The sequence below is a fragment of the Chrysochloris asiatica genome, unplaced genomic scaffold, assembly GCF_000296735.1.
Source record: "Chrysochloris asiatica unplaced genomic scaffold, ChrAsi1.0 scaffold00034, whole genome shotgun sequence".
Taxonomy (NCBI): Eukaryota; Metazoa; Chordata; class Mammalia; order Afrosoricida; family Chrysochloridae; genus Chrysochloris; species Chrysochloris asiatica.
In genome coordinates, this window is record NW_006408552.1 from 5,188,147 (window position 1) to 5,206,142 (window position 17,996).

General features: G+C 50.4%; 1 protein-coding gene across 1 annotated transcript in view; it reads left to right on the forward strand.

Moving 5' to 3' along the window:
• Nucleotides 1-17,996, forward strand: part of GTF2IRD1 (GTF2I repeat domain containing 1) — an 87,664-nt gene that overhangs the window by 22,496 nt on the left and 47,172 nt on the right. Inside the window, exons 8-13 of the mRNA XM_006859708.1 lie at nt 2,596-2,779; nt 9,220-9,245; nt 10,033-10,141; nt 11,078-11,115; nt 11,631-11,711; nt 12,236-12,325. Of these exons, the coding sequence (XP_006859770.1) occupies nt 2,596-2,779; nt 9,220-9,245; nt 10,033-10,141; nt 11,078-11,115; nt 11,631-11,711; nt 12,236-12,325 (528 nt within the window). The remainder of the gene's footprint in view (nt 1-2,595; nt 2,780-9,219; nt 9,246-10,032; nt 10,142-11,077; nt 11,116-11,630; nt 11,712-12,235; nt 12,326-17,996) is intronic.

Here is a 17,996-nt window from a genome sequence, read left to right on the forward strand (position 1 = left end):
TCGCAGCCCAATTCGTAACCACTACGCTACCAGAGCTTCTTCAGTTCACAATAAACAGTTAAAATTAAACAAAGACAAACTCTATTGCCAACGGCTTCCCTTTAGGACAGAGGAGGATTGCCCCAGAGGGTTCCTAAGGCTGTCATTGTTACCGGAGCAGACTGCCACGTCATTCTGGCTCCACCGCACAGTGGCTGGTGGGTTCAAACTGCCGACCTTTCTGTTAGTGGAGGGCTTACCCACCGTGCCAGTTGGACCCCTCTGAAATTTCCCCTGACTTCTAACTAAACTTCATACTATTGTGTATGGTGTGTAAGTGCCATCCTAGGGCTAGCAGCATCTGACCACCTGGGAGCTTAATCAAAAGGCAACTTCTCTGGCTCCTCTTGGATGGGGGCCACCCAGCAGCATTGGTTTTCAGATTTTCCAGGAAGGCTCAGGGGGCTCTAATTCAACCGGCCTCAAAAGCTTAGAGTGACAAGGTGGACTTCCTGGATAAGCAAGAGCAAACTCCCCAGCTTCTCCTCTGGCTTGTTCCTCCTCTATCAAAGGGGAATGCTGGGCGCGTTATGAAATTGAAGAAAAATACATTCAAGGTGCTACATTCAGACCCGTGCCTGGCACCTAAGAAACCATGAAGACGTTAACTAGAATCACGATTGGTGAACGCGGACTGGAATGGGGAGTGGAAGGAGAAAAGACAAGGGTGAAAAATATCTAGTCCCAGCCCCCCTCCGGGAGTTCCCCCCCAGTGATTGAAGAGGACGCATGTACACCAGGCAGAACCAGAAAGAGGGAAGAAGAGATTCCCAGAAGGCAAACAAGTTGATTGGGTCTTTAAGAAGAAACAAATTCCTACCAGACAGGATAAGAGAAGGCTTTAAAGACAGATTGTAAGTGAACAAAGAACACTTCCATTGCCTGGAGACTTCCTCGCCTAAGTGGGGAGAGAAAAGATCAGTTGGCTGAACAGAGGACAAAGAGCAGTAATAGTTCGTGGGATATAAAGTTTAAAACCCACAGTTGACAAGTCATTCTGACTCATAGTGACCCTATGGAATATAGTAAAACTGCCCCATAGATTGGGTTTCCAAGGCTGTGAATCTTTGTGGAAACAGACTACTCACTGCTTTTTGTTGTTAAATGTTGTCAAGTTGGTTCTGACTCATAGCAACTCTGTATAGGGTTTCCAAGGAGTGGCTGCTGGGTTTGAACTACTGACCTTGTAGTGAGCAGTTCAGCACTTTTCCTACAGCACCACACTAGGACTCCTGTGAACTCCTGTTCAGATCACAATTTGAACTCCTCTTCAAATCACCACCTTTATTACTAGCAGTCGATCACTTAACCATTATACCACCAGCAGGTTCACAGAAGAAAGAGCTGTCAGTCAGCTTCCATAAAAATGTACAGGCTTGGAAACCCTACGGGGCAGTTCTGTGACCTAGATGGTCGCTATAAGTCAGATCCATGTGTACATATATAATATATATATAGAGAGAGAGAGAGAAAGAGGAAGACCTCCAACGAGATGGATCGGCCAGGTGGCATCATTGATGGACTCGGGGGTGGCAGCGGTGGTGAGGTTGGCCCAGGATCGAACATTGTTTCGCTCTGCTGTGCATGGGGTCGCTATGAGTCGGTTCCGACTCGATGGCACCTGACAACAACAACAACAATAGAGAGAGAGAGCTCTGGTAACATAGTGGTTACAAATTGGGCTGCGAACCTTAAGGTCAGCAGTTTGAAACTACCAGCTATATATATATATGAAGTCCTGTGGTGGCGCTGTAAGATCAGCACTGGACAGCTACTTGCAAGGTCGGTGGTTCAAATTCCTCAGCTGCTTCTCAGAAACCCCATCCAGGGTCACTATGAGTCAGATCTAACTTGACAACACTTAAGAATGACAACACGCACATACACATACCATCCAACCCTCGGTCATCAAGTGTTCTCCATCCAACTTCTAACCCTACAGAACAGAGTAGAACGGCCCCATGGGATTTCTAAAGCTGTCATCTTTACACAAATTGTCACAGTTTTCTCCCCTGGAGCTGCTGGTGGGTTCAAATGCCTGAACTTTGGTAAGCAGTAGAGTGTTTTAATCACTGTGCCACCAAGGGCTCCCTTCTGTCATGTCTATATATTGCTGTCAAGTCGCTTCTGACTCACAGCGACCCTGTTTTGGGTTTCCAAGGAGTGGCTGGCGGATTTGAACCACCGACCTTGTGGTCCAGTGCTAATCTTGCAGCACCACACCTAATGGACACAGTGTGGGGTAGAAGCTGGAGACATGTTCTTGGCTGCTGAGATGACATTTAGCAGACATGGGAGGGAGGGAGGGAGGGAGGTATCTGGACACAGTGAGCCGACGGAAGATCAAGTGCAAGGCCCTGAGCTGGTGTGTGCCTGGCAGGAGCCGGAGGTCCACGGTCATGGGGTTCATGGAACCTGGGTTCTGTGGACATCTTTATAGAGGGAAGTGCCCTCTGCTGCCGAGTGGTGTCATGGAGGGGGGCCGTGTCTGCGGTACTGGGGCCCTGGGTCTCCGGCTGCCTCATCTACCCTTCAGCCTTGCCGTTGCCCTTCCAGCGGAAGCTCTGGGCCTGGACCACATGGTCCCCGTCCCCTACAGGAAGATCGCCTGCGACCCCGAGGCTGTGGAGATTGTGGGCATCCCAGACAAGATCCCCTTCAAGCGCCCCTGCACGTATGGGGTCCCCAAGCTGAAGCGGATCCTGGAGGAGCGGCACAGTATCCACTTTATCATCAAGAGGTACAGGGTTCAGGGCAGGACCGGGGACCTGGAGGTGGGGTGCAGGGCCAGGACCTAGAAGTGGGGTGCAGGATACAGGGAAGGATCCCTACGAGTGGGAGTCCTGGCTGGGTAGGGGCGGCTGTTGGGGCAGAGGTGGAATGAAGAGTTCTGTGGCGGCTCCTCGACTCAGCATCTTGGAGGACCTCATCCTGTGGGCCCCATTTGAAGGTTGAATGGGGAATGGAAGGCCTAGTGCTTGGGCTGAGCAGCGCCCCAGAAGTTCTCATTAAGGGTGGTTCTCCATTCCCTGAAGAAGACCGGAGGCTTTGAACCCCACTGCCATGAGGAAGACCACTCGAAGCTCAGGCAGGGGTGGCACCAGCTTCAGTCTTCCCATTTTAGCCCAGTGTTGTAACCACTGTGTCGATCCATCTCGCTGAGGGTCTTCCTCTTTTTCACTGACCTTCACTGGTCCTCTCAAGCTGCCACTTTCCACTAGTGCAATAATGGGGGTTGGTGGGTGTGTGGCTTAACAAGCTGCAGCCCCCCGGGGCACCTGCTCCCATTCTTCCCCCAGTCTGTATCCTTAGCTCCTGCAAGGGCCATGTCCACATAGCTGGTCAGCTCACCACCAAGTGATGTCAGCATCTCCAGGCAAAGCCCAGACTTCCTGGACATCCTCTTACTGAACGGTTAGGGATAGAGAACTGCCCAGAGACTGTGGCAGACATATCACCCACGGTCTCTTGCTGGTCACAGCCACCAGGCTGCCAGCACAGCTAAGCAAGTGCTATGTACTCTGTTCACTGCCAAACCCCCAGCACCTAGAACATTCCCTGATGTGTATATTGTTGTTAAATGCCTTTGAGTCAGTTCCAACTATAGCGATCCTGTATAAGGTTTCCAAAAAGCGGCTGATGAGTTTGAACCACCAACCTTGTGGTTCAAACTGATATTGCAGTCCAGTACTTTATCCCACAAGGAGCTCTGGTAGCGTAGTGGTTACGAATCGGGCTGTGAACCGCAAGGTCAGCAGTTCGAAACTACCAGCTGTTCCGTGGGAAAAAGATGAAGCTTTCTGCTCCTATAAAGACTTACAGCCTCAGAAACCCTGTACAGGGTCGCTATAAGTCGCAACGGACTCCACAGCACACAACAACAACACTTTATCCCACATCACTATCCATGAGTGTGTATATGTAAGTAGATGCCAAATACAGATTATGAGATGAATGAATGAATATTTGTCTTAAATTTGGGCTCAGCTTTCTGACTTCTGGTTAGATGCTGTTGAGTCAATTCCTACTCACAGTGACCTTGACATTGCCCAGTCCTGCCTCATCCTCCCAATCTCAAGTTCATCTCACAGAAGGTCTCCCTGGTCCTCGCTGGCCCTCTGCCTCACCAAACATGACGTCCTTCCTCAGCAATTGTTCTGTTGGGATCCTTAAGGTTTTCACTGACTCTTGTTGAGAAGCAGATGGCCAGGCCTTTCTTCCTGGTCTTTCTGTCTTGGTCTGGAGGCTCCATGGAAACCTGTCCACTGATTCCAATACCAACAGGGTCACCCTACTGGTAATAGAACTAGTGTTGGCATAGCTTCCAGGATCAGAGCCACGTATGAGCCCCCCACAGCAGGACAGACTGACAGCTGAAAGTTCGACTTCTTAGAGCTTAGGAAATAAATAGTAATTGGAAGAGATAAGTGAGGTGGGGGGAGATAACTACTTAGGGGTCAGGGGATCTCTATGAAGGGGCCATTTAAGCCAAAGCTGGCAGGTTGAGAAAGGACTGGGGGGTGTCTGGGCAGACAGGCACGGGCAGTCCAGGAGCTGAGCAGAGGCTGGGGGTGGGGTCTTAGTTTGGAATGTTCTAGAAGAGCAGGTCAGCACCAGAATCAGAAAACATGCTGGGATAGGGTGGGGAATGGATTTTAGGGAAACCCGAACAAAGGTGGGGAGACCAGTGGTCCAGACAGACTGTGGTAGGACTGGACCCAGTGTGTGGCAGACAGAGGGACCGAGGATTGTGGTCCATTGTTAGTGATCTGTTTGCCTAGGGGCCAGGATGACCTCTCCCAGATTTCTTGGGGCATTGAATGGGAGCAGCTGGTCTTGGCTGTAGGAGAGAGGATTCCATGTTGGACACATTCAGCTGGAGCTGCTCGAAAGAGTAAATTCTCAGAGGCCCAGTGGAGATATGAGAGGCCCAGGAGAGGGATTAGGGTTAAAGGTAGAAATTTGTGAGTTGTCATCTTGGGCCTGGAAGAGGTAAAAGAGGCCCCAGGTTAGAAGTCTAAGAGAGGAGGAGGAGGAACTGGGGAGGCTGGTGGACACGGAGGCTGGAGCGTTCCCAGGGAGGGGATTCTGAAGCCCCTCTGACCTGCAGCCCCCTGACTCGGAGCCTTCACTCCACCCCCGGGATAAAGTGCAGGTTTTAGCCATTGGTGTGGTTCTGCCTGCCCCACATACAAGGAAGACCAAAGCCCTGGGCACCTTACCTGCTTCCACATCTCCCAGAGATCCATCTATCTGCCCAGCACAGGCTCCCCACCCCCACACTTTAAGGCTCACCTCCACTGTGGTCAAAAGCCCTCCCTTAGGAGTCCTTGGGATGCTAACCAAAAGGTTGGATGTTCACGTTCACCCAGAGGCACCGCGGACAAAAGACCTGGTGATCTTATTCTGAAAAATCAGTCGTTCAAAAGCCACTGGAGCACACTTCTCTGTCATACAGAGTTGCCCTGAGTTGGTATCAACTTGATGGCAACCGGGTTATCTCTTATTCAGACAGAAGTCTACCCTCTGGCAACCCAAGGCTCTTCTTCATCTGAGTCACCCACCATCTCTTCTGTGGGGACCCCTACTTGAGGTGAATTGACACCAGCCAACTTAGATCTAGCTTAAGTTTTCCTTCTGCTGTCTAGTCCCTTTTCCCTCAGTGGATTCCTGGGTGGTGAGGGGATGTGTTGTTGTTGTTACTGTTGTTAGCTGCCATTGAATCAGCCCCCAACTCACATTGACCCCCCACACAGCATCATTGTCATGATCAGTTGAGAATTGAACTGGTGTGATCTGTGGGGTTGTTGTTGGCTGATTTTCAGGAGATGCCCAGACCTTTCTCACTGGCTTATCTTATGCAAGCTCTGCTGTGACCTGTTCAGTATCAAAGCGGCGGCACCGTACTGACAGGGAGGTGACTGTGTGCAGTGAGGTACATTGGCTGGAATCTAACCCAGGTCTCCCACATGGAAAGTGAGAATTTTACCACTAGGGGGCGCATCATGGTCACTCTGTCACTTTCCATACACACCGAATCCTGGTGTTTAGGAGACCTTGACCTCCCTGTCCCTTGGTCCTGACTGTTATTTGTTAGGTGCCGGCGAGTCAGTTCTGACTCACAGCGACGCTGTGTACAACAGAATGAAACACTGTCTAGTCCTGCGCTGCCCTCACAATCATTGTGACTGCCACTGGGTCAGTCCACCGCATGAATGGCTTCCTCTTTTTATCTGACCCTCCACTTCACTAATCTTGATGTTCTCGCTGGGGACTGGTCCCTCCTGATAACATATTCAAAATGGTTATTGTTGTTAAGGGCTATCGCGTCAGTTCCGACTCATAGTGACCCTGTATAGGGTTTCCAAGGCTGTATATCTTTGCAGGAGGAGAAACTCTCATCTTTCTCCCATGGAGCGGGTGGTGGGCTTGAAGCTCGGACCTTGTGGTTCACAGTTCAGTGCTTATCCTACAGAGCTACCATGTTTCCCATGTCCAAAGTAGGGGTGATGAAGTAACTTCAAGAAGCATTAGGTACAGCCCCTACTTTTCCCGAAAGGCCACTGTCCCATTGTGATGAGTTGAGGGTGTGTCAAAAGAAAAAGTTGCCAGATAGAAGAGCTCTGTGATACCTGAGGAGCAAGCCCGGGGGGGCTGCCTGGAGGAAAGGCCTTTTGGCATAAGGTGGCCTGGGGTTGAACTGCTCACTTGCAGCAGGATAAACTTGTATCACTGCCAGTTGCCACAAAGTCAATTCCAAGTCACAGCTACACCATGTATGTCAGAATAGACCTGTGCTCCACTGGGGTTTTCAATGGCTGATTTTCTCATAAGTAGATCACCAGGCTTTTCTTCTGAGGCTCCTCTGGGTCGACTCAAACCTCCAACCTTTTGGTTAGCAGCCGAGTGTATTAACTATAACTTTTGTATAAGCAGCTTTCCTTCTGAGCTTCAGTTTCCTCATGTATAAAAAGGGATGGTCATGCACACGTCCCAGGTTTTTTCCAGCATGAATTAAGGGTCTGGTCCTAACACCCAACATGTGAGCCTTTTTCTTGGCCTCTTCCCTTGTGTCTAAATTATATTTCGGAGCATCGGCTCTAGCAGTCTGGGTTCAAGTCTTGGCCCTATCATCCCAGCTGGGTGACCTTGGACAAGTGGCAAAGCTGTTGTGTGCCTCACTTTCCCTGTCTGTAAAATGGGGCTGATAACCATTGTCCATTTGAGGCTCAGTCATGCATAGTGCTGGTGGGAGACTGGAGGGCCGAACCTGGGTTGGGCGCATGGAACTGTGCCTGAACCTTTCCCAGCACTCATACCTGTTCACCATGACACACTCCATTCTCGACAAGCTGGCATCCTTCTAGCAGACAGGGAGCTCATCCCCCCTGTGTGACAGGAGAAAAACACCTGAGAAACAACCAAGAGGTGGCGCCACATCTGTGCCCTGGCCCACAGCTCCCTGAGGCACGGGGTCAGGAGAGGTCAGAGTGCTCCTATAAGGGGAAAAGTCCCCTTCACAACCACGTTGTAGCTATATCTTCGTGGTGCAGTGCTTCCTGGCTTCTGCCCCACCTCCTGCTGACCTGTGACCTCCAGAGTGAGAGGATCTGAGGCACAGACATTCTGGTTCTGACTAAGGAAGAACCTGAGTGGAAAATATATCTGGTGGAGCTTCTAGAACTCTGAGTTGTGAAGGAAGGCTCTTCTTCAGTGCCCAGCCTTTAGACGCCATCTAGTCTGGGTGGCTCATGAGGTCATCAGTTATAGTTTTGAGGCCACATCAGACCTTTCCCTGTTCCCCCAGCCCCAGCTCCACTTGGGACTGGGAAGCCCCTTACCATCTTTGCCCAGCCCTCCCTGAACTCCTTAGAAAGAAATAGTCCCTTCAGTAATGAAGCCGAATGCCATCCAAGAGCAGCCCGCTTTTCCCTGAATTACACCGGTAGCAGCTTCTTGACTTTGGGGGACCCAGACATGACTGGGCTCCTCAAGAAGAAGGGGTCTCCAAATGGGAGCTGGGCTCATGGACCAGGTTCTACCGCCCACCAGGAACTTTTCTGCCTGTTGGGAGTTTCTTCCTGGCAGTTCCCCATGGGCCTCCTTGAATGTGAACTCAGATGGCCCTTCATTTGCCTGAGTCTTGCCTCAGGGGCCTGAGTTTACTGACCCTTGTCCAGCCTCAGCCTCCCCATCGCACTGGGCATCACCCTGGGGGTGAGACAGGATACCAGCCCTGTGGACCCCCCAGCTCTGCCCATTGAGAGCCCCCATCCTCCTTCCCTTGGCCCACATGTCTAGATGTCCTGCCTGGGGAACTTTGGAGTCCCTGAACAGCCCCTGCCCACACCCACCTCCAGGGGGCTCCCTGTTGCCCACTGCTCCGAGACCAGGTCAGGTACCTGGGTACAGTGTGCGATGCTGACTGCCTCCCCCACCTCTGCCTCCATGTCATGTGCCTGAAGAGTTTCTTGGTGGTCTTACCTGAGCATGCATCCCCCTCCCCGCCCTTCACTCCATGTAAGCCTTCTTGATCCACCCCCTCATCATGGGTAGGCCTGGCTTATGTAGTCAAAAAGCTCCTGGGAGCAGAACTACCCCACACCTGTCACCAAGTGAGACACGAGGGTGTTGGATAGACTTCTAGGGATGAATGAATGAGGTGGTCACTGCAGGACCCCACTGGGAACCAAGCAGAGCTGGATTGGAAGAGGCCCTGGGGTGTCTTGGTGATGAGTTGGACCCCAGGACTGTCCAGGTACTGACCTCAGTCTTCCCTGTTGTTAGGTGTCATCAAGACGGTTCTGACTCATAGCAACCCTGTTTAGTGTTTCCAAGGAGCGACTGGTGAGTTTGAACCACTGACCTTGTGGTTCAAACCCACCTTGTCTAGTGCTTATCCTACAGCGCCACACCAGGTCTCCCTAGTCTCAGAGAATTGGTTTGGTTGGGTGTCTCTGGTTCTTCTGTACTGTACCCCCCTTGTGTGGCCATCCTGGGTGCCTAGCTGTGCATGTGGGACCCCAGTAACCATCACTGAGGGGACCTGGAGGCTGTGTCCCTGAGCCACATGGGCCTACCCCTACGTGAGCTGATTCTGACATGGTGCCGCTTGTGTGTCAGAACAGAACAGTGCCCTAGATAGAGAGTTTCTCACGCATGTCTCTCCTCTCTCCCCAGGATGTTTGATGAGCGAATTTTCACAGGTATGTACGTACAGGCACCACGTTCCCAGGTCAACCCCTCTGAGAGTACTGATCTGTCCTTTCATTGCACCCTGTTCTCAGGGTGCCTCCCTGGGGGCACGTGAGGATGAGGTAATGAGAGGGCTCCTCCAGCTGAGCCCCTGCCCCCATCCCTTCCATCTCTACCGGAATGTGCTCTGGACAGGGAATGAGAAAGCCAACACTGGCAGAGACACGAGCGTGTTTCTATTGATTTAAATCTGTCATCAACCCCCTAGAAAATGTTCTGTCTTAGTCCTCATCTGCACGTTTAGGAACTAAAGCCCCCTGCTAGTGAGGGGGCCTGCAAGCTCAAGCCACCAGGCTGTTCTGCTCTGTGCAGTGGGCAGCTCTCCCAGAGCAGCAAAGGGACATGGGTCTTCACACATACAATCACACAGCAGCTTTATGACAATAGGCAAGGTGTTGGGGACCTCAAGTTTCCTTATCTGAAATGGGAATGATGCTGCATATTCAGAGAGTGGTCCAACCTGGGGCAACCTTGGAGGAAGCTCACCTGTCCTGAGAACCTGGCTACTGTCTTCCGGAGCCTGGTTCTTCCTTCCTCCTTCCCTGGTACGGGGACTACGGTGCCTTCCCCAGGGACTGTGTTTCTCACCACGACTTGGTCTTGGCTGCTGACAGCTAGGCAGGGAGCCCACAAAGAGGGCAGAGACCCAGAGAGGCCCACAATCTTCACACAGAAGCCCCCACAGACAAGGGGACCAGAGAGCCTGTGTCCTGACCCCCTCCCCATTTCTCTACCCAGGGAACAAGTTTACCAAAGACACCACGAAGCTGGAGCCAGCCAGCTCGCCTGAAGACAACTCTGCAGAGGCTACGCGTGGGGCAGTTCTCAACCTAGCCACAACTGCTCGGTAGGGCCTGCCCCCGCCAGGACCCAGCTCCCGTCCATCTGTCTGTTTTCTGTGTGCCTGTGGACAGTGACCTCCCCGCTCCCCATACCCTGCATGCATAGGCCCTCACACACAGACCCCCATAAACACATGGGCTACTAAACACCAGCCTGCTGAGGAGAAAGGAGCTCAGATAGGTTCCCTGTCCCTTCACGATCTAGCTGGGGGCCACCACCTCCCGGAAGCCTTCCCTGATCTCACACTGGGTCAGACACTGCTAAGTGTCCAGGGGGCCTTGCACTCAAGACCAAGGCCTGTTCACTACCCACTAGTGTCCCGACTGAGCTGCTGGGGTCAAGGATGGGGCATTTCTCCCAGAGTCCCCATGTCCAGCCCAAGCCCACCTCCACTCACAGCGTTTCATGTGACTGGTTGTCATCGACTTGATTCTGACATGATGTGTGAGTCAGAGTTAGAAGTGTGCTCCGTAGAGTTTCCAGTGGCTGATTTGTTTGAAGGACATTGCCAGTCCTTTCTTCCTAGGTGTCTCTGGGTGGGCTCAGACCTCCAACCTTCCAGGTTAGCAGCTGAGAGTGCACTACCACAGTTAGCACCTAGGGGGCCACCAAGAGAGGGAGATGGAATCACCTAGATCAGCCAGTTCACACCTTAGCCTCTCTTCTCAGCCATCTTTGGTGGCCTTTATGAGCATTGACCAAAACGGTGCTAGGCAGCTCCCAAGCAGGCCAGACCCCTGCTGGAGGGGATGGTAGGCCAGCCAATGGGACGCTGAACATCTCACTCAGGGCTGAGCACCATCCCATGGGCCCTGGGAAGCTGGGTGACGCAGTTGGGTTGAATGCCTAATCGGGTGGCTGCCTGGGGCCTTGAATGCCTGGGCGTACAACACAGAGGTGGGGCAGCCCATGACCCAACTAATGTCATGTCCTTTCCCAGGTCAGACAAGGGCAGCATCTCCGAGGACGGTGGGCCAGGTGAGAATGGGTGGGCCTGCTGGGTGCTGTGGGTGGGAGCCCCGGGAGCAGACTGGCTCAGAGCGAGGGGTTGGAGTAGTGCTGAGTCTGCTCAGGTCTAGACAGGACAAAATGCTGGCAGAATCATGGCTGGCAGTGTGCACATAGGTGTTTGTTATAACAGCCTCTGCACCAGTCAGACGCAGGGCTTGCTGGGAGCTCACATACGGGCACAGAGGGATGGGTGGGACTGAATGCAGTTGGGAGGGTGGGCTCTGGCTCCACCAATGCTTCCCACTGTGCCTGTGCCTCAGTGGTCAGACCTACAAATTGGGGAGAACAGGATGGGCCTGTCAGCCTCCTGGGTGCCGGTTGGGCCTTCCATCCCTGTCTCAGGCAACAGCTTTGGGACTGATCTGGCTTCTCCTGGATGCTCACTAACCAATCACAGACACAAGAATATTCTAAGACAACTCGCTTTGTACGCCAAGAAACTGGTACCCAGTTTGACCCCAGCATGCATCTTCTCCATGCAGGACCCTCCGGGGAGCTTGGTGGGCTGAGGCCCATCAAAATTGAGCCTGAGGACCTGGACATCATTCAGGTCACCATTCCGGGTAAGGACCAAGGCCTGCAAACAGACCCTACAGAACCAGCTAGAACCTCCTGGACGATCCTGTTGTTCTGCCGTCTCCTGCAGGCCTGCCGCGGCCAGTACTCAGGCTGTGGTTTCTGTGATTCTGAGAGGAATGGGGTCTGAAGTGTGCTTTCTCCAGCCACACAGATGGGCCATTTGGGAAGCTTTCCATTCCAACTCCCCTCACTTCCCGCCAACCTTCACCTCCCTGGTCTCCTGCTCTCGGGTTTGAGGGACAGGGTAGAGGAGCTGGGCTTGACTCCAGAATCCAAACCCCTGAGCCTCAGTTTCCCCATCTAAAGGATGGGTGTACTTGGCTCCTGGAGACTCAACCATGGGAGTGACCACTGAGACCCCTCTGGCTGGTGCCTGACCTATGGAGTGGCCAAGGATTAGCCCAAAGTCCTTCCTTGAAGAGGTTTCTGTAGATGCTGGGTGGGGTGGCCCCCCAAGTCATCAGGATGGGGCAGAGGATGTGCTTGTCATTCGCAATTTTATCCCCAGACCCTTCACCAACCTCAGAGGAAATGACAGACTCGATACCTGGGCACCTGCCCTCCGAAGATTCCGGTTATGGGATGGAGATACTGGCTGGTAAGAAAGGGTGTAATGTCCTGGGAGACCACCCTTGGGAGGCAGCAGGGAAATGTGGGGATCAGGAAGGGCTTTCCCTGATCTCCACCATCCCCGTTAGAGGAACCCAAATATATGCCGGATTCCCCAGCCCAGCTGGGTTCCTTGCAGAAAAGTTCAAGTAAGATTGGATTTACAGGAAGTTCAGTTACCATGTGTTTTCCTACAGCTTCATATTTAGATGAATTTGCTCATTTACTTAAAAATCCTCACAAGTAGACCCGTAAACAGCATTATGATAAATTAAGACTGAAATTGTCCAAGTCTTCATTTTGCTTGTATCCACAATCAACACTCATGGAAGCAGCAGTCAAGAAATCAAATGACATACGGCATTAGGCAAATCTGCTGCAAAAGACTTTTTAAAATGCTAAAGAACAAAGGTGTCACTTTGAGGACTAAGGTGTGCCTAACCCAAACAATGGTGTTTGCAGTCATCTCATTTCCTGGTGAAAGTGGGACAATGATTAAGGAAGACCAGAGAAGAATCCGTGTATTTGAGTTAATAGTGTCGGTAAAGAATAATTGAAAGTACCAACTGCTCCAAGATCACACAAATCTGTCTTGGAGGAAGTACAACCAGAATGCTCCTTTGAAGGGAGGAAGATGGTGAGGTGTCATTTCTCTTGCTTGGACATGTGAGGAAGGACCAGTCCCTGCAGAAGAGCATCATGTTTGGTAAAGTGGAGAGTCAGTGAAAAAGAGGAAGACCCCCAATGAGATGGATTGGCACAGTGGCAGCAGCAATGGGCTCAAACATTAGCAGCATTTGTGAGGATGGTACATGCCCGGGCAGTTGCGTTCTGTTGTGTATGGGGTCACTGTGAGTCAGAACCAACGTGATGGCACCTGATAACAGCAACACTCCATAAGTACCAGGTTCTTTGGAGGTACTAAGGGCAGAGCAGTGAGTCAGACAGAAGTTGGTGGGGCTGACTCTGGCAGACTTCCCCCCAGACCAGCAGAAAGGTGTGGCTGGAGCAGAGGAATGAGGTATAAGACATGAGGTCAGGGAGGTGGTGGGGTGTTCTGGTAGGGTGGATACATCCAAAAAAGATTGGAAGCTTGCTGAGGGATGAGAGCAGCTAGTGGATTAGGGCTGAGAAGTTACATTCCTACAGGATTTATTCCTGTCATTGCAGAGGGCTGGGGGCAGACAGGAGGAATTGTTGGACTGGACATGGCTAAGAGCAGGCACTGGGCTCTATGTATATTTTGGAGGATTTCCAAAACTGAAACTTTAGGAAAAGAGTAGTTTAATGAGTCAGATGAACCCAAATCCGAACTCTAATGATTATTTTTTAAATGTTATAGTGAAAAAAGATATAAGTATTAAAATGTAAGCATGTAGTATGTATTTAAAGCTGTTTCTTTAATGAAGTATTATAAAGAAACGCTGTCCCTAAGTGACAGCATAGGCGGTTCACTCACACAAGGGGCAGACATGGTGTTATTACTCTAATGACATCAATGTGAAAGCTCAGTTGGCAGGTCAGGACCCTGTAAGAAGAGGGCTGGCGTTTGTTTCCTTGTGCGTATGATTGTGTGTCATGTCCTATGTGGCTCTGGGGGCTCGTGTTGCTTAAAGATACCACGCAAAGTCATCCTGCTGTTGTTCAGTGTCATCGAGTCAGTTCCAATTCATAACCACTGTGTAGGGTTTCCGAGGGAGTCCTGGTGTGGCGCTGTGGGCTAATGTGCTGGACTGCAAAGTTGCTTGAACCACAAGGTTGGTGGTTCAAGCTCACCAGGCGCTCCTTGGAAACCCCATACAGGGTCACTATGGGTTGGAACCGACTCGATGAAACTTGACAACAACAACAGGGTTTCCGAGGAGCTGCTGGTAGGTTTGAACTGCCGACCTTGCAGTTAGCAGTCCAGTGTTTATTCCTACAGCACCACACCAGCCCTCCTGGAGCATCATGTTGTTAAGGGCTGTTGAGTTGGTTCTGATTCATAACGACTGTGTAGGGTTTCAGAGGAGCAGCTGGTAGGTTTGAACTGCCGATCTTACAGTTAGCAGTCCAGTGTTTATTCCTACAGCACCACACCAGCTCTCCTGAAGCATCACTGTTGTTGTTGTTAAGTTCCATCGAGCCGGCTCCAACCCATAGCGACCCTGTTTTGCATTTTGAGGAGCCGCGGGTGAGCTTGAACTGCCAATCTTGCAGTTTAAACGGCTTTGCAATCTGGCGCATTAACCCGCATCGCCCCACCAGGACTCCATAAACTGCATAATATGAACAAAGAGATCCCCAGTTCTGCTGCCCGAATCTTTACAGCTTGAACCAAAACGATCCTGGGAAATGTGTCTCACAAAACGACAGTTTAGTTCAACCACTAAGGAATGTTTGCCTCAAGCACTGCACACTTATAATGAAGTAGTAGTGGACTTTAAGGTGCCCTTGGTAGCACAGTGATTAAAGCACTCGGCTGCTAACTAAAAAAAGATCGACAGTTCAAACTCCATAGGTGACAGTTGTGACGCTATGCTTCCATAGAGAAGCACAGATGACTCTGACTTGATGTTTTCTTTGGTTCATTAAAATAATCAGGTGTGAATGTAACAAACTGCTAATCCGTCGCCATTCCTGATTGGTGGGTACATGTGGGCGTTTGTTACAGTCATCTCAGATCAGCACTGGACTGCAAACCACAAAATCAGCAGTTCAGATCCACAAACTGCTCCTTGAAAACCCTATATAGGGTCTCTAAGCATCAGAACTGACGCAATAGCACTTAACAATATACTTTCTTCTACTCTTTACTTTTTCCTGTACAAAACCCAAAGACAAATGACTGGAGGGGTAACAAGGGTTACCTACAGGCCTAGGAGGAGTCCCTGCTTAGTGCAAATGGTTAACATGCTCAGCTGATAACCAAAATATTGGAGGTTCAAGTCTACCTAGCTGTACCTCAGAAGAAAGGCCTGGTAATCTACTTTCAACAAATCAGCCACCAACACCCCTAGGGAGCAGAGTTTTCCTCGATCACACACGAACAGCCATGAATCAGAATCCACTCCACAGCGACGGCCAGGCCCTGGCTGGTGGCGCTCTGTGAACTAATGACAAATAAAAGTAGGACATCTCTGCTCCTACTTTACTTCTGTCTTCCCTGTTAGAGAGAATGATCTGGAAACCAGGAGTGGAGAGGACATAGGACTCTAGTTCCTCCTGGACATACAAAGCTCTTCCATTCCAGGCTGTGTAAGTAGTCTCGCGCTCCAGGTTCCAAGGAGTTGAATCCCACAGCAGAACCGCCTGCATGGTACCTAAAAGTTCCAGCAACAAGTCTACTTAATCATCTGCAGATGTCTTGGAAAAGAGTAGGCAGTCCACCTAAGAATGAAGCAGACCAGACCCTGGGCTGAAATTTAAAAAAAAAAAATGTAACAAAAACTTCCCAAGGACGTTCATTGTAGGTTTCATTTCCCAGGGAGCATGCTGAGGTGAGTTCACTGTGGCGGGTGTTTATTACAGGGTTCCCTGTGTAAAGAAACGGGAGCAGAGGGAGAAATTGGACCATGATGCACGGTCAGGGACAGCTTCAGTGAACCCCATGAGGGGGGCTCAGTGACAGGAGGTAGCCAGGCCTTTATCCCTCTCACCTCATAGCATGTGGGCAGCCCCAGAGTATGTGGCCTTGGCCGAGGTTGCACTCTGCAACAGAGAGATGGTCCAAGAGAGCTGACTCCTAAAAGTGTCTGCTGACAGCACCCCCAATGCCCACCTCATCATGAATGGATAATTGGCCCAAAACAAAAGTAAAGCTGGCAAGTCAACCATCAGGTGATGGCAGAGACATAAGAGTTTTAACAGAGGGCATCTTTTTTTGCCTCTTTTGATGGGCCGAGACTTTTGTGGAGTTTATGGAGCCATGGGTACTACATTATCCGATGCTGGTAGGATTGCAGGTTGGAAAGTTAGTCAGCTGGAAGAGCCATACAAAAAGGTGCCTGAAGTGAGGACAGTGTTTTCTGCACAGATATGTCCATGCCTGAGTTATTGACGACAGTGAACATTGGAAACAGCCTGCCCAATTGTCGGGGGACCATTAACAGCTTCCTGTTGGATTCCTGGTGTGGCGTTGGACTGCAAAGTCTCTTTGAACCATAGGGTCGGCAGTTCAAGCTCACTAGCTGCTCCTCGGAAAACCCTATACAGGATTGCTGTGGGTTGGAACTGGCTCAATGGTACTTAACAACAACAACAGGTAGACTGTTAGGCAGCCACTAAAAACAGACAGTAGTCCACCAGTGTTCAAATACGTAAATAAATACGGCCTTCTATTTACAACTATGCTAAAAACCCGATCGCTTGGCAGTTCAAACCCACCAGTCACTCCTCGGAAACCCTAGACAGGGTCACTCCGAGTCAGAACCAACTCAACGGCACTTAATAACAGGTCAGTTGCAATAGGCTTTTAAATTTTATTTTATTATGGTAAACAAACAAACAAACAAAAAATATATATATATATATAATATGTACAAAAACAAAAAGTTTGCATGAGTGAAAGTTTACAGAGTGAATTGGTTTTGCTTTCAACAGTTTGAGCACGTTATGTTTCCTGACACTGACTACAGTTTCCCTCCCTGTGTTTCATGTTTCTGGTTCCTCCCTGCCTTCTGAGCTCTCCCTGGGCAGATGCTGCCCTTTTGATCTAGTGTGGTTGATTGGTTTAAGGTGTGTGTTCCTCTCTGGTGTTATTTTTCACCAGGCTGCTAACCTCAGGGTCAGCAGTTTGAAACTACCGGTGGTTCTGCAGGAGAAAGATGATGCTTTCTGCTCCCATAAAGATTTACAGCCTCGGAAACCCTATACAGGGTCGCTATGAGTCGGAACCGACTCCACAACACTTAACCACCACCACTGTTGGAAGTTGAGCCCTGGGGGTGAGTTCAGTTTCAGGCCTGCAAGGTGTCGAAGGGCCATAGTCCTGGGGCTTCCCCCACCCTTTATCAGATTGGTAAGCCTAGTCTTTTTTATGATTTTGAGTTTTGTTCCACATTTTTCTTTCTCCCACTCCATCACTGATCCCTTTCAGAGCTATTGGTAGTGTTGGCCAGGCACTATCTAGTTCCTCGGATCTCAGAGTCCCGAAGGGTGAGGTTTGCAGGTCCGTTAGTCCTCTGGACTCATGTCTCCATGCGTCTTTGATATTTTTAACTCTTCTTTCATGTCCATCAACAAATGACTGGGTAAGCAAACTATGATACCTTGACACAATGTTAAAGAATGATGAAGATGCCACACAACTCCTTGGGACATAGATGAACCTGAAGGACATTGTGCTCAGTGAAACAAGGACAGATGTTGTACAAGGGGTCTTTGAAAAGTTTGTGGAAATTGTTTTGTTATTTTTTTTTTAAGTTTTTATTGTGAATTATGTGTTAATTTACAAGGGTGAACATTATCTTTACATTCATACTATCGTATTTTGTTTCATTGCAATGATCACAATCCCCTGCACACATCATCAAACAACCAAAGGGTACACTCCACACTCCTGTCTCCCGGCCGCCAGCCCACACAGCCTCACTCCCTCCCTGAGTCCAGAGTCCCCAGCCGCTCCTTCTGTCCACATCATCCCTCTGCCTCCATTCCTAGTGTCACTGCCTCCCCAGGCA